At 40.4% G+C, this 17,219-nt stretch overlaps 1 protein-coding gene across 5 annotated transcripts in view; it reads right to left on the minus strand.

The window, feature by feature from the left end:
- Positions 1–17,219, minus strand: part of SERAC1 (serine active site containing 1) — a 117,684-nt gene that overhangs the window by 19,643 nt on the left and 80,822 nt on the right. For all 5 annotated transcript variants that reach the window (XM_072141048.1, XM_072141042.1, XM_072141043.1 and 2 more), the window contains 3 exons: positions 12,915–13,065; positions 10,327–10,465; positions 6,389–6,489 (listed from right to left, as the gene is read on the minus strand). In XM_072141048.1, the coding sequence (XP_071997149.1) occupies positions 6,389–6,489; positions 10,327–10,465; positions 12,915–13,065 (391 nt within the window). The remainder of the gene's footprint in view (positions 1–6,388; positions 6,490–10,326; positions 10,466–12,914; positions 13,066–17,219) is intronic.

Consider the following 17,219-nt stretch of genomic DNA (forward strand, 5'->3'; position numbering starts at 1 on the left):
ATTGCAAGGTCCCTCTTCTAGCCCCATGGTGAATGTGCTTGTGAATCTTGTGATTATTTTGCGACCAATTAAGAAAAAATTCCAGACACTGCTAAGAGATTTAATAAAGGACCAATGCCACATTAATAAATCTGACGGCCAGTGGGGCTCCAAAGACTGACACAGAACTATCACAGGGAGCCTGCCTAACAATAAATAACCCCCTTGGCCGTATGCAAAAAACGGAAGTGAATGTAGTCTAAGGGTTTGCCACAATAGTAATAAAAAAAAATTCTCATTATACTATTACAGTACCATTTACAGTGCTCCTCCTTTCATACATACATTTGACAGGTCAATTGACAATCTTGACATATGATTTACTACATGGAAATGGCTGTTGCTGTTCACGAATTACTTTTACAATTATTTGTATATATTATTCAATGGACAGCATGGTTAGTTGTGAGGGGTATATATAGGAGATACTGATGAGTTTTAATGTATTATTTGATTTTTTCAAGGGACAGTATGGATAGTTAAGAGGGGTGCATTGTGGAGATGTTCTACAAGCATCAAAATACAAATAAATGTTAAGGATTTGGGAAAACAAAGAAGAGATGCAAAGCTAAAACCTCACTTTTACTATTCAAAATTAAAAACTATTTGTACCACTCAATTAAAAAAGTTAGAAACCGGATTTTTTTTTTTTTTTTTTACTTTTTGACCATAAGCTAAGTAAATCAGTAAACCTCTAAATTATGTTCTAGAATTGGCATAATCAGTCATTTATATTATATTGATTTTGTAACATGCAATTAAAAACTTAGGGTAAGAAACATGATTTGTATAGTTGAAAGAGATTTATTGAAACAGAACAATAAATACACAAAACAAATAGTCATTGAACCCATAGAGGGGGAAACATATTTGGGTTGCAACCCCATAATGAAACAAGCTATGAGTGATGATGATCTTGTGTAGTAATCAAGAGCATGAAAAACTTGTGTAGTAATCAAGAGTCTTACAACTTTCAATATAAGAATATAAAAATAACAGAAAAACAGAAGGGGGAAAGATTGTAAGAGATGAAGGGGGAAGGAGGTTCATCACAACACTGCAGGAAGACCCATAGTAAACAATGGGGTAGAGGGGATGCAGCTCCCCAGGCCAGGTGCTGTTAGTTTCCTTGGAGCCAGGTGACTGCTGGAGTGAGATCCCCAAAAGCCAAACATTCCTGTAGATGTCCTCGATAGCAGACCAGAAAGGGGCAAATTCCCCTACACTTCAACCAGATATACAAATGCAACCAGAGGCTTCACAACATCTTGTAGGTGACACAGTGTAAAATGTGGTGTAGCCTTACTGGTGTCCTATACCATTGGGGGCGTATTTTAAAGTAAGTCTCTTGGATTTTACCAGACCAGGAACATCTTTTTTTTTTTTTTTTTTTTTTAAAGATGGTTTGACCATAAACTAAGTGGAACTGTGAAACACTAAATTAATTGTGTGTTTGAATATGTATATTCAGTCACTTATATTATATAAATGACTGAAAATGCATCATATTTATTTGCAATTTGGTTGCAATATTTGCAACTATAAGTCACAGGTGGGAGAGGTCATATTGGCTTTTCGATGGAGAAGAAATGTAATTTTGGAGGAGTTCACCAAAATGGGCAATGCTAGTATATTTGGAGAAAGCAACAGCTGCAAATGATTTAGATGAGAAGAGATGTCTGTGTTTGCTAGATGGCAGCCCTGGAGTGGAGTAAATTAATCACTTCTATATATTTATAGATATATCGTATATTCACTTCTGGTATAGAATGGTGAAAAATGTATTTAATCAGCCACCAATTGTACAAATTCTCCTACTTAAACAAATGAGAAAGGCCTGTAACCTCAACTATGAGAGACAAAATGTGAAAACAAGTCCAAAAAATCATATTGTTTGATTTTTAAAGAATGTATTTGCAAATTGTGGTGGAAAATTATAATAATTTCTAGCTCTCACAGACCTGTAACTAAGAGGCTCCTCTGTCCTACCGTCATCACCTGTAGCAATGTAAAATGTTTGAACTTGTTATTAGAATAAAAGACACCTGTCCACAACCTCAAACAGTCACACTCCAAACACCACTATGGTGTAGACCAAGTAACAAAGAAACAAAGTTGTAGTCCTACACTAGGCTGGGAAGACTGAATCTGCAATATGCAAACAGCCTTGTGTGAAGAAATCAGCTGTGAGAGCAGTAATTAATGGAAGACATAGAAGACCACTGATGATTCCGCCCAATCAGGGGTTGACGCAAGATCTCAGTGAGCAAAAATTCCAGAACCACAAGGGGGACCTAGTTAATGACCTGCAGAAAGTTGGGACCAACGTAACTAAGGCAAGCCTAAGTAACACATTACGCTGCGGGGACTCAGATCCTGCAGTCCCCCTGCTTATGCCAGTACATATCCAGGCCCGTCTGAAGTTTGCTACAGAGCATTTTTGACGTCCCAGAACAGTATTGGGGGAATGGCATGTGATCAGATGACACCAAAGGAGAACTGTTTGGTAGTTGCATCATAAGAACACCATACCTACTGTGAAGCATGGGGATGGCAACATCATGCTTTGGTGCTGTTTTTCTGCAAAGGGAACAAGATCACTGATTCGTGTACATGAAAGAATGAATCGGGTCGGGTCGTGTGAGATTTTGAGTGCAAACATCCTTCCACCAGCAAGGGCATTGAAGATGAAACTTGTCTGGGTCTTTCAGTATGACAATGGCAACAAAGGAGTGGCCTAGCCAGTCTCCAGATCTCAACCCCATAGAAAACCTTTGTAGGGAAATTCTGTGATGCCCAGCTACAGTCGCAAAATAAGGAATGGGTCAACATACCAGCAACAGTGTTTGCCAAGCTTGTGAAGACTTATGGAAAATTTTTGACCTCTGTCATTGCCAACAAAGAATATATAACAAAGTATTGAGATGAACTTTGACTAAATACTTATTTTCCACCATAATTTGCAAATAAATTATATATACAACAAAGTATTGAGATGAACTTTGACTAAATACTTATTTTCCACCATAATTTGCAAATAAATTCTTTAAAAATCAGACTATGGGACTCATTTATTAAGGGTTCGAATGCCGCACTTTTGTTGGGTTTTCCAAATATTTCCATTTGGCGCCGACATGCCCTAGGACTTTGGCGCACGCGATCGGATTTTGGCGCATTGGTGCCGGCTTGCACGCGACGGAAATTGGGGGGAACAACCTAACAGATTTGGACAAACTGCGGAATTTAAAAACGCGATTGTGTCGCAAGATCAAGCACTCACATGCACCGGGAAGAAGCAGGTGAGCTCCGGCGGACCTCAGCGCAGCAGCGATGGATGCAGGAACTCGGACACACAATGTTAGTGAATCGCGCTGGACCCGAATCCTCATCGGACAACACACTGGGGGATCGTGACAGGACCAGGTAAGTAAATCTGCCCCAATGTGTTTTTCTGGATTTGTTTTCACATATAGTCTCTCCGCGGTCTACCTATGGTGTCATTTACAGGCCTCTCTCATCTTTTGAAGGCCCTGGGCATATGTCAGCGGCGATGGAGAGGAGGAGAGGTGACTCCTCCCCTCTCCATTGCAATGCATTGTACACGGCCCGTAACATGGGGAATGATAGGACATGTCCAATCTTTTCCCCGTGTACGGAGCGGTAGAGTGCCGACCATGGCCATCTATAGGGGACGTATATGTACGGTCCCAAGCCAGGGGCCATACATAAGTCCCCCTGACGGTCGGGTGCTTGGGGTGGGGCCTAAGTAGGAGAACTTGCACAGTTGGTGGCTGACTAAATACTTCCCCCCTCCACACTGTATATGTGTGTGAGCGACATATCTATGTGTGTAGTATAGTAATTGCTTTTAATTGAAGGTGCATAGTTATTGTGGGGAACATGCAATTCTAGCATATTTAAGGGGGATCAATTTCATTTTTTTGCCTCAAGAAAAAAGGCTAGGTGCCCCTCTGGAGTCAAAGAAAGAGTAAGGCGATTTATCAGCATTTGTACAGCATTTGAAGACAAAAATTCATAGTATATAAGGCTGGAAAAAGACGTAGGTCCATCAAGTTCAACCTTTAACCCCTTAAGGACCAGGCCCTTTTTCGTTTTTGCATCTTTATTTTTCACTCCCCACCTTCAAAAATCTATAACTTTTTTATTTTTCCATGTACTGAGCTCTGTGATGGCTTAATTTCTGCGTAAGAAATTGCAATTTATAGTGACAGTATTTAATATTCCATGCCGTATTCTGGGAAGTGGAAAAAAAAATCTAAATGCAGTGAAAATGATGAAAAAACACATTTGCGCCATTTCTTGTGGGCTTGGTTTTTACAGCTTTCACTGTGCGCCCCAAATGACATGTCTACTGCATTCATTGGGTCAAAGCGATCATGGGGACACCAAATTTGTATAGTTTTTATGTTTTCATACATTTACAAAAATTAAAAAACCTCCTGTACAAAAAAAAAAATCTTCATTTTGCCGTCTTCTGGCGCTAATAACTTTTTTATAATTTGGTGTACAGAGTGTCATTTTTTTGCAATTTTTGATGTCGTTTATAAAGCTTCTATTTTTAGGACTGTACGACCTTTTGATCACTTTTTATTGAATTTTATATATTTTTCAAGATGGCAAAAAGATGCCATTTGCAACTTCGGGCGCTATTTTCCGTTACAAGGTTAAACGCAGTGAAAAAACACTATTATATTTTGATAGATCGGGCATTTTCGGACACGGTGATACCTAATGTGTTTATGATTTTTACTGTTTATTTATATGACTTCTAGGGAAAGGGGGGTGATTTGAATTTTTATGTTTTTTTAATATGATTTTTTTTTCCACTTTTTTTAATTTATTTTTTTTTACTATTTTTCAGACTTCCTAGGGTACTTTACCCATAGGTTGTCTAATCAATCCTACCATTGTAGGATCGCACATTGTAATAGATAGCCTAAAACATGATAGCATCGGATCTTTGTGTGACCCGAGGCTGTCATGGCAACAGATCGCTGCTCCCCGATTACGTCATGGGGAGCGACGATCGGAGCCAAGATGGCGGCACCCACGCGCCGACTCTTTAATGCCGCCAGTAGCTATCCCGGAAGCGATCAAAGGGTTAACACCCGCGATCAGGTGCTAGCACCGATCGTGGGTGTTAGCGACGGGCGTTTGCTTCATTGTGAAGCAAATGCCCGGTGAGTATGAAGAGGGCTCAGTCCGTGAGCCCTTTCATACTCCCCCATGCGCAACAAGACGTACGTCTTATTGCACTATTGGGTTAAGAATCAAATAACTGTTTTTTACCCATAACACGTGATATTTTTGCTCTTCAAAAAGACATTCAGGCCTCTGTACACAGAGTCCTGCATAAGAAACTCCTGCGGCAGAGAGTTACATAGTCTCACTGCTTTTACAGCAGAGAATTCCCATTTATGGCGATGGTAGAACCACCTCTACTCTTGGGGTAGAGAATGCCCCCTTATCCTGGTCATAGGCCAAGGTATAATCTGTCATTGTATTCTATTTCACCCATTCCCCTAAAAATTTCAGATGCTCTCCTCTGCACCCGTTCTAGTTCTACTATGTCGTTTTATACACTGGTGCCCAAAACTGTACACAATATTCCATGTGTGGTCTGACCAGTGATTTGTACAATGGTAAAACCATGTCCTTATCATGAGAATCCTCTCTTGCTACCTCCCTAGATATACAAGATCAACAGCCTCTTCCAGGTCCAGTTTGGAACTTATCTGTTCATAGAAGCCAATCATATTAGTCTGACAGAACCGATCCCTCATATACTCATGCCGATGCTGGGTTATAAGTGTATGTACAGTGAGATATTCCAGGATAGCATCTCTAACAAACCTCTCAAATATTTTCCCCACAACAGAAATTAGACTCACAGGTCTGTAGTTTCCAAGATCACTTTTTAACCATGTTTTGTATATTGGCATTTGCTATGAACCAGTGCTGTGGATTAAAACCAGTCATCAAGGAATGCTCAAATATTAAAAATAATGGTCTGGCAATTATGCTACATAGTTCATCAGGTACCCGGGGGTGTATACCATCTGGGCCTGCTGATTTGTCTATTTTAGTGGTTGTGAGGTGGCCCCATACTTCTTCCTGGGTTAAACTGTTGACATTCCAAAGATAATTTACATTATTTCTCATCATGTCGTCATGAGATTTGCCTTGGATGACAGTTGAGAAGGCAATAGATTGGCCCTTTCCTCATCTCCGTCCACCATGACCCCCAGGTTATTCTTCAGACGGCCCACATTCACCATTTATATAATCCAGCAGATTAATAAAAATAATAAGCGAAGTTAACAATCACCTGTTATTGTCTGCAGGACATTTTGCTTTCCAGTCACTTAGATGAGTGTCATATTCCACAGAAATAATCCGTAAAGCAGGATAGTCTTCTGCCAGCCAGTCCTTAATAAAAAGATAAAAATTTTAAAATGAAAGTGCCGTCCAAAAAATGGTCTTTTGTTGAATTTGCAGCATTAGGAGGTCAAATTCACTGAGATCAAAAGCTATTTGGATCTGAAACATTATAACAGGCCAAGTTACATGCTAACATAGGAACCCTTCTTTGATATCACCTTAACAATGATTAAATCCATTGAACTTGTCAGAGCTTGGAGAGTTTCTGATTGAATTTCTTTGCATGATGTCAGAATAGCCTCCAAAATTGCTGTTTTGATGTGAACTGCTTCCCACTCTCATAGATCTTTTGATTGATGATAGGGTTAGGGGTAAGGTTATAGTTAGTGGGCCCTGACATACATGAAAACTAATTTTCAAACAGTAAAATTGTTTACTGATGAATGTTGTGCACCGCTGGATGGTCCAGATGGATGGGGTAGTGGATGGTTGGTGCATGGCCACCATATTACAACAAGGCTGTGTCAGCTAAGTGGCATCATGTTTTGGGCCATAATCATGGGGAGAGACCTGGTAGGCCCCTTTAGGATTCCTGAAGGTGTGAAAATGACCTCGTCAAAGTATATAGAGTTTCTGACTGACCACTTTCTTTCATGGTACAAAAATAAATTGTACCTTCTGGAGAAAAATCATCTTTATGCATGGAAATGCACCATGTCAAGCTGTAAAAAATACTCATGGTGTGGCCACCATCTTCCTCAGACCTTATAGAGAACCTTTGGAGTATCATCAAGCAAAAGATCTATGAGGGTGCTTCTTCTCCAGACCACCCCTCCCAATCCATAGGCCAGCGTTGACTGACAGGCTTCATGCCTCCTCTGACCACCCCCTCATGAATACGCCAGACCGCTGTGAGCTTGGTCCGGGGTTCTCAGGGAATGGCGCTGCAGTATCTGTTAGCTTTAATAGAGGGTTCTGATAAAGCTACCAGTTTAACACTGCAAAAAAATGAAGTAGCGCTAGGAGCGGCTTACTTTAGTAAGCAGCTCCTAGTTTTTTTTTTAAGGGTGACAGGTGCTCTTTAATGACAGTAATTTTTCTGATATGCAAATAAGCTTTCCTGACTTATGCTTGCTCTGACTCTTCTCCTACCCCAGGCTCGCAGTGAACCACGCCCTATTATTTTGACTGACAGCTCTGTGTCTCTTCAAATCATTGCCCTTCCTCCTTGTACTTAGGGACTGTCTGTTAATATTCAAATACAGACATATAAAGCTCTATTTACTTTGTGTCAGTTCTTTTACACGGAGCCAAAGAAGAACGAAGGGCCCGAGGATCTAAAGGACCTGAAGCACGAAGAGGACCTACGGTGGGTGTCTGAAAGGTTAGTACAGTGTTAATTTTTTTTTTTACTTCAGGGGGGCAGGCTGGCTATATACCATCAGGCTGGCAGGCAATATACTACAGGGGGCTAGAGGGCTATATACTACAGAGGCTGGCAGGCTATATACTAGTGGGCTGGCAGGCTATACACTACAGGGAGCTGGCTATCTATATACTACAGGGGGCTGGCTATATACTACAGGGGACTGGTAGGCTTTATACTAAAGGGGCTGGAAGGCTACTACAGGGGGCTGACAGGCTATGTACTATGAGGGGGTGGCAAGCTATATAGTACCGGAGGTTGGCTGGCTATATACTACAGGGGGCAGGCTATATACTACAGGGGGCTGGCTGGCTATATACTACAGGGAGCTGGCTAGCAATATACTACAGGGGCTAGCAGGCTATATACTACAGGGAGCTGACAGGCTATGTACTATGAGGGGATGGCAGGATATATACTACAGGGCCTGGCAGGCTATGTACTACAAGGGGCTGGCTGGCTATGTACTACAAGGGGCTGGCTGGCTATGTACTACAAGGGGCTGGCTGGCTATATACGGGGGGGGGGGCGGTGACCAATGCATTTCACACCCTCCGTTTATAATCGAGTCAATAGGTTTTCTCAGTTTTTGTGTTAAAATAAGGTACCTCAGCTTATACTCGGGTCGGCTTATTCTCCAATATATATGGTAAATCTATATTCAACAATTCTAGTTTAAACATCGGCATAATATCTATTGCACACCTAAGAACAATAAAAGCAGGTGGATTATCAGAGTTCCAGGGAAATCCATTAGTAAGCAACTTCCAATAAACACGCATTGGGTTAACCCCAATATATCAAAGAAAAAAAGGAGAAAACACTTTGGTGATGTGTAGTTCATACATGACGACCATCCACTTACAATACAACACACAACCTTTTCATATACATCTCCATTACCTAATACTACAGAAGATTCCGCATACACAAAGGATTCAAGGATCAAAATTTACCCTGACCATAAGGGCGAGCAGGCAAAAGGGCACTATCCATTAAGGGAGGCCTATGGTCCCTATATGCCAGAGACCCATGGTTCATCCCATCCATGGTGCTTTTACCTTCCACTCCACCTTAAATCAGTACCCTTTTCCCAGCCGAAAGTTAGAAGGGATAATGCCTATTTAGAATAAAATATACCATGATAATTTAGTGATCAAAACTAATGATGACAGAAGAAAATGGCACCCTCCTTTCCTCTGAGTTTTATAGGAGGCGTACAGTTGAAACCAGAAAACACATAATCAATTTTTATCACAAAATGGCTTGAAATCAGAATAAACCTTTCCTGTTTTAGGTCAATTAGGATTGCTAATAGTATTTCTATGTGCTAAATGCCAGAATAATGAGTGAGAATGAGTTTTTTTAAACCATTTTTATTAATTTCTGCCAACCCTGTGTTTCAGAGTTGGGATGGTGTTCTCAGGCTTTCCCATAATGTTACACAAAGAAGCAGTAGTGTGTTTCAGGTGTGCCTTACACATGTGTCTATAATAAACTTAGCTTCCAAAGACATGACATCATCATATGGGCTAGAAGAATTTTCGGCACACACAATGAGTTTTTTCTTTGCTTAATTAATTTTTATTTGTAGTGAAAAAAATTCATAGATCAGCCTTCACCATGAAGTAGTTTTGTATCATAACATCTTTTTTTTCCAAAACATAAATAGATCAATAATTAGTACGACGTTTCGGTCATCTCGACCTTTGTCAAGTATGATCTTAGTTTTGTAGTGGAGGTATACAGAGTTGAGGTGAGGCAGGCTTCTGCCTCACCTCAACTCTGTATACCTCCACTACAAAACTAAGATCATACTTGACAAAGGTCGAGATGACCGAAACGTCGTACTAATTATTGATCTATTTATGTTTTGGAAAAAAAAGATGTTATGATACAAAACTACTTCATGGTGAAGGCTGATCTATGAATTTTTTTCACTACAAATAAAAATTAATTAAGCAAAGAAAAAACTCATTGTGTGTGCCGAAAATTCTTCTACCTTATATGAAGTGGACCGAGAATCCCAATTTTCCTGAGCACCACATATTCCAGTAGAGTGCGGTACCTCTGCTACTATTTATCATCATATGGGCTGTCCAAAATTATTTAAAGGTGTAGTAATCTTAGTGTATGTAAACTTTGTAGAAAGCAATAAAAATGCCTTAAGAAATTTGCTCTGTTTCATTATTCTGCCATTTGGCAAATATATATCATTTTGGTAATCCTAATTGACCTTAAACTGGAAAGTTTTATTTTGATTTTCTGACAGATAGTGTATGTAAACTTCTGGTTTCACCTGTATACTCCAAAGTATAAACATACCATAATTGTTAAACAGCAGAATGACATTTGCATATAAAATTGATGAATTGAGGTGATATTTCTTACCTCTATGTAAAAAATGATTTATAACTCTGCTAACTAGTAATTTATGTAAAGAAAGTTATTAAAATTACCTTTGGCCAACATTCTGTATAATCTTCCTCCTGAGCAGCACTTTCATCCAGGGGTTGATCACGATCTTGCTGGCGCCAGGTTTTGAAGGCTGCTCCCAATAGTCCATGGACAAAAAGAACATCCGCTTTTATAAGCTGGCTACAAAAATTTAGGGACAAAAAATATATTCTTAGTAAGACTTTCCTAATAAAAGAGATACAAAGTGAACTTTATGCAAAGCATAGAAATAAAACGCTGTGGTAAATTGTAGAAAAACTATGCTTATTATTAAGAGTCCATGGAATCTCTTCAGTTCCTACTCCCTGTTTTTCGGACTCCAAAAGAACAAAGTTAAGGCAAATTATATGTTATCATTGACAGGAATTTCCAATGAGATAAAAACAGCCACAGATGTCACCTTGAAATGCTACATCCGTCTTAGCAATTACTGCCACTGAAAGCGAGTATGGGCCATGAATGCAATCTGACTGTGTAATCAGAACAGGGCAGAATGATTACAACGATAACACGACTCTCATGATTTCTATCAAAACACATGGAAATGTTACCTACACAACTTACCAAAAATCTAGCCATTACTTCGATAAACTATTATTTCAACCTCTTAAAGAAAAAAACATGGCAGAGATAAGAATATTGGGGCAGATTTATCAAGCTGTCTGAAAGTAAGAATATTTCTAGTTGCCCATGGCAACCAATCCCAGCTTTCATCTTACCAGTGCTCATGAATATTTTAAAGGGGAGCTGTGATTGGTTGCCATGGGCAACTAGAAATGTTCTGACATGTAGACAGCTTGATAAATCTGCCACATTATTTCCTGCACACAAGGTTGGGGAAGTAACAGACACAGTTGACCATCGCTGTTCTGGAAATGATGGGGGAGATTTATCATAAGTTTCCAATGTAAAACTGTTCCAGTTGTCCATGTAAACCAATCAGAGCTCATCTTTAATTGGTTTAAAGAAAAATGAAAACTGATCTATGGTTGGTTGCAATGGGCAACTAGAATAGTTCTGTTCTGTATTGTGGTGCAAAAAAGTTACACCAATATGTTGGTTTTAAAATTCCTGATCACCTCATGCAAGCAGAGAAATGACTATTTTCTACCTTGGTCATGATAAATGCTGTTTAATTCAGAATTTAGAAAAAAATGTAGCAATAAAATAGTCTGCGCAACTTTTCCAATAAAAAAGATTTAAAAAACTGTCTTTTGATATTGATCCAAACAAAAGGGCTCTACATTTCTATTTTTATACACTTTAACATTTTTTTTGTTGTTGGTAGAGGTAGGAGAAGGACTGCTTTATGAACATGAGCTGTATGATACATACTGTATCAGTGAAGCAACCTTGGAATCTCTTTTTGGCTATTCGTGCATATTGAGACCTCTTGGCTTGATTTATCAACAGTGGAGAACCATAGGCGAGTCCTTCCACACCCGTTGCCCGTTCCTCTTGTTTTTGTTTTTTTCAATATTTTTTTTTACTTTCTTACTGCATCTTATTCCAGTTCTTTCCCTTCTTCTTTATCTTGTCCCTTCACATTCACGTTCTACAGGGTATATTCTATGTATTCTTATGTATTACTTTTGTCCTACTCCCTTTTGCACCTGGGTCTTACATTACGTATACTTCACTTATACCTCTTAAATAACATCCAATGCAGATCTTATTGCTGCAAATCATAAGGTCTTGGTGCCCTGGACGCACAATTTGTTAAATGTTTTATTCTATTGTTTTGTTTTTAAGCTTTTATTTGTTTATTAGTTTTTGGAAGTTAAAATCTTTCTAAAAATCAGAATGAAATTGCATGTTATCAGTGTCTGCAGAAAAGGATTTTTTTCTGCTGTGAAAAAAAGATTACTTAAAGGAGTTGGCCACATTATCTCATGTTTTTGTAATGTGTGAGGGGGCAGGATATTAGGTAATGAACCAATAAACATCTATTATATGTTTTGAACCATTTTCTTGATAATGTAAAGTGAAGCCTCCTGTCTTTTAACTCATCAACCAGACATTCCTGTCCATAAAACGGCTGCAGATAGCGGGTCATGTGATCTCTAATTGTCCATGAGTAATCATCAGATATCACATGACCCTACATCTGCGGCCATTTAATGGACAGAAATGTCTGGCTGATGAGGTTAAAAACAGGAGCCTTCACTTAGCAGTGCAGAACTTATTGCACTTAGTTCAGAATAGATGTATATTGGTAAAGTTCTTAACATACTTACACACACGAGGTAAAGTGGCCAACTTTAAACATCACTACAATGAAATTTCCAATACGATAAAAATGGATAAAGCTATTTTACAATTTAATAACCCACTTTTAGGCATTTATAATATTTTCATTTATAAATCTATTTTTAGGAGGGGGTGTGGACAATGAAAAAACACCATTTGCACCATAGTTAATTGATTCTTATTTTGTTTTTCCCCATACACCAAACATGACATGTTTTTATGCTTTTACAAAATAAATATTTATTTTAACAATTCTTTAATGTAACATAATACTTAATATAAAGGGATTCAAATCGAATTTAAAGAATTCTAATTTAAAAAATATAATATACTATCTTACTTAGTTCTGTGTTGTGGGTGAAGTACATAAACTCCATCAGGGTACTTTTCAGTAACTGTGTCCCGATCCAGATTAGCCAATGCTCTGGCTGCGTGTGAAGTCTGAATGACATAAGGAGATTTCATTGCTTCCGCCAACAAAGAAATCCAGCCTTGAGAAAAAGCAACAGAACAAACAGTATAATGCAAGTGGTCATATATCAATGGTCCTGTTATTATTTTTGTGGTAAGCATGTTATCTGTCCTCTAAAAGGCATCACACTGCCTTAAATAACTCTTACTTTTAATAAAAAAAAGTATATGGCTCATTACAAAAGGAAACACATTGGATTTAGGCCTATCTTGTGAATGTTAAACTATGGCCTTAATTACAATAAGTTTAAAAATAAATTTAAATCAAGTTATTACATTGGCCAAATACTTTCTTTATCTGTAAAAGAGCTATGGTCTTGGATATTTCTCTTTAATGTTTTCATCAGATGTACTTAATCTTACAGTGTGCCTTACTTATGTATCCTCATTGCTCCTCGTTATTTATACATTCAACATTCAAGTAATAAACATTTTGAAATTGATAAATACTGTAAATGTTCTCCTATTTGTTATTAACTTGCTACAGCACAGGAACTATATATATACAGGAACTTATACCAATATACTTCAGTGCCAATACCACCTTTTTTACAAGTTACTAGAAGTATTCTATCACCACAGGAATACTACTGACGCCCCAATGATCATAAAAATGATGGGGACACAGTGTAAATTACTGCAGGCAATGCTGATGCCTTACTGATCTAGGAAACATGTTTTAGTTTCCTGCACATGAAGAGAATTATAAAAGAATCCTTTGTCCCTTTCATATAGGAACTCCCACCCGCTATCTGTTCAGTAAATTCTGAAAACTTTACTAATAATTAACATCACCACAGGCAGCTCCCTGAAACTGTGTGACTGACTACAGGTTCTGGGAGTCATTAGTGGCATCTAGTACCTTATAGATGACAATCTCTTCCATCAGGAGGACTTTATTCCGGCTTCTCCAATCCATGACGTATCGTTGCTGAGTTCACAGCCGGATATCTTCAGCTCCGTGCAGCACATCTCCACCCGGCGTCTATATATATTTACCGTATTTTTTGCCCTATAGGGCGCACCGGACTATAAGGCGCATTAGTCCGATGCGCCTTATATATGTAATAATTACATATATAAGGCGCATCGGACTATAAGGCGCGGGGTCCGGGGGCCGGGGGTGTGGCGGAGGTCCGGGGGCGTGGCGGAGACCCGACGTGACGCGGCGACGGGACGCGACGCCGAGACGCGACGGGGAACGCGGGGAAGGTGAGCGGGGAAGGTGAGGGGGAGGTGGAGGACGGCAGCGGACCATACTTACATAGGTCCCCGCTACCGGAGACAGCAGATCTCCCGCTGGAGATCTGCTGTCTCCGGTCTCCGGTAGCGGGGACCTATGTAAGTATGGTCCGCTGCCCTGTGCCCAGCGCCATACATAGGGCGCACCGGACTATAAGGCGCACTTTGGATTTCCACGGAAATCCAATGCTTTTAAGTGCGCCTTATAGTCCGGAAAATACGGTATATATATTATATATATATATACACTCACTGGCCACTTTATTAGGTACACCTGTCCAACTACTCGTTAACACTTCATTTCTAATCAGCCAATCACATGGCGGCAACTCAGTGCATTTAGGCATGTAGACATGGTCAAGACAATCTCCTGCAGTTCAAACCGAGCATCAGTATGGGGAAGAAAGGTGATTTGAGTGCCTTTGAACGTGGCATGGTTGTTGGTGCCAGAAGGGCTGGTCTGAGTATTTCAGAAACTGCTGATCTACTGGGATTTTCACGCACAACCATCTCTAGGGTTTACAGAGAATGGTCCGAAAAAGAAAAAACATCCAGTGAGCGGCAGTTCTGTGGGCGGAAATGCCTTGTTGATGCCAGAGGTCAGAGAAGAATGGGCAGACTGGTTCGAGCTGATAGAAAGGCAACAGTGACTCAAATCGCCACCCATTACAACCAAGGTAGGCAGAAGAGCATCTCTGAACGCACAGTACGTCGAACTTTGAGGCAGATGGGCTACAGCAGCAGTAGACCACACCGGGTGCCACTCCTTTCAGCTAAGAACAGGAAACTGAGGCTACAATTTGCACAAGCTCATCGAAATTGGACAGTAGAAGATTGGAAAAACGTTGCCTGGTCTGATGAGTCTCGATTTCTGCTGCAACATTCGGTTGGTAGGGTCAGAATTTGGCGTCAACAACATGAAAGCATGGATCCATCCTGCCTTGTATCAACGGTGTCATGGTGTGGGGAATATTTTCTTGGCACTCTTTGGGCCCCTTGGTACCAATTGAGCATTGTTGCAACGCCACAGTCTACCTGAGTATTGTTGCTGACCATGTCCATCCCTTTATGACCACATTGTACCCAACATCTGATGGCTACTTTCAGCAGGATAATGCGCCATGTCATAAAGCTGGAATCATCTCAGACTGGTTTCTTGAACATGACAATGAGGTCACTGCACTCAAATGGCCTTCACAGTCACCAGATCTCAATCCAATAGAGCATCTTTGGGATGTGGTGGAACGGGGAATTCGCATCATGGATGTGCAGCTGACAAATCTGCGGCAACTGTGTGATGCCATCATGTCAATATGGACCAAAATCTCTGAGGAATGCTTCCAGCACCTTGTTGAATCTATGCCACGAAGAATTGAGGCAGTTCTGAAGGCAAAAGGGGGTCCAACCCGTTACTAGCATGGTGTACCTAATAAAGTGGCCGGTGAGTGTATATATATATATAAATATTCTACTGGAATTATAGCATGCACAGCAGCAATCAATATACAACACCCCCAATTTATTAATACAGACCCCCTAACATTTGGTCTACATGATGCAAAGTAACCTATTGTATCCTATAACTTATATGTCCCACCCTGTTACATAAGATTTTATATTCAGTGCCCCCTGACCAATGTAAATATATAGCACTCCCTAATGAATATATACTGTGTATATATAATAATTTATTTTTTATAAAGCCCTGCTTTCATATATTTAAAGGCCTCGTTGTTCACCCCAATTAAATTATATACAGCTCCCACATACAGATCCCCCAGCTGAAATCTGCACAGCAACCCCCCCCCAGATAAAAGGATTATGGCCCCATATAAAATGCATAGCACCCCCCAAATAAAAGGATTGTAGCCCCATATATAATGCACAGCACCCCCCTCCCCCCAGATAAAAGGATTATGGCCCCATATATAATGCACAGCTCCGCCCCCCAAATAAATGGATTATGGCCACATATATAATGCACAGCACCCCCCTGCCCCAGATAAAAGGATTATGGCCACATATATAATGCACAGCACCCCCCTCCCCCCTCAGATAAAAGGATTATGGCCACATACATAATGCACAGCACCCCCCCCCAGATAAAACGATTATGGCCACATATATAATGCACAGCCCCCCCCCCCCCCCTAGATAAAAGGATTATGGCCACATATATAATGCACAGCAACCCACCCCCCCAGATAAAAGGATTATGGCCACATATAAAATTCACAGCACCCCCCTCCCCCCCAGATAAAAGGATTATGACCACATATATAATGCACAGCAACCCCCCCCCCCAGATAAAAGGATTATGGCCGCATATAAAATGCACAGCAACCCCCCCCCCCCCAGATAAAATGACTACGGCCACATATATAATGCACAGCAACCCCCCCCCCCAGATAAAAGGACTACGGTCACATATATAATGCACAGCACCCCCCCCCCCCAGATAAAAGGACTATGGCCACATATAAAATGCACAGCACCCCCCCCCCCAGATAGAAGGATTATAGCCACATATATAATGCACAAACCCCCTTCCCCTGATAAAAGGATTATAAATAAATAAATATATAGAGAAACCTCCCCACCTATACACAGTTATTTTAACTATATAATCCTATATTCCCTATTGGCCACAATAGTTAGTAAGGGGACATCCTCCGGGCAGGTGCTCCCAGAGCGCGCGGCTCCCATCGTCTCGCGGCTCCCATCGTCTCGCGGCTCTCCTGTCAGCCGCGGCTCTGATCAGAGACACAGGCGGCGTGACATCATCACCCGCCGCCTGTGTCTCTACTTAGAACGGAGCGACGCCAGCAGCCGGAAAGGCGCTGCATCACTCCGCTAATAAATCGCGCCTGTCTCTTAAAGAGACAGGCGCAATTTATTTAGCTGGTGGGCAATTCGGGTGGCAACGGGTGCC

The sequence above is a fragment of the Engystomops pustulosus genome, chromosome 3, assembly GCF_040894005.1.
Source record: "Engystomops pustulosus chromosome 3, aEngPut4.maternal, whole genome shotgun sequence".
NCBI classification, from domain to species: Eukaryota; Metazoa; Chordata; class Amphibia; order Anura; family Leptodactylidae; genus Engystomops; species Engystomops pustulosus.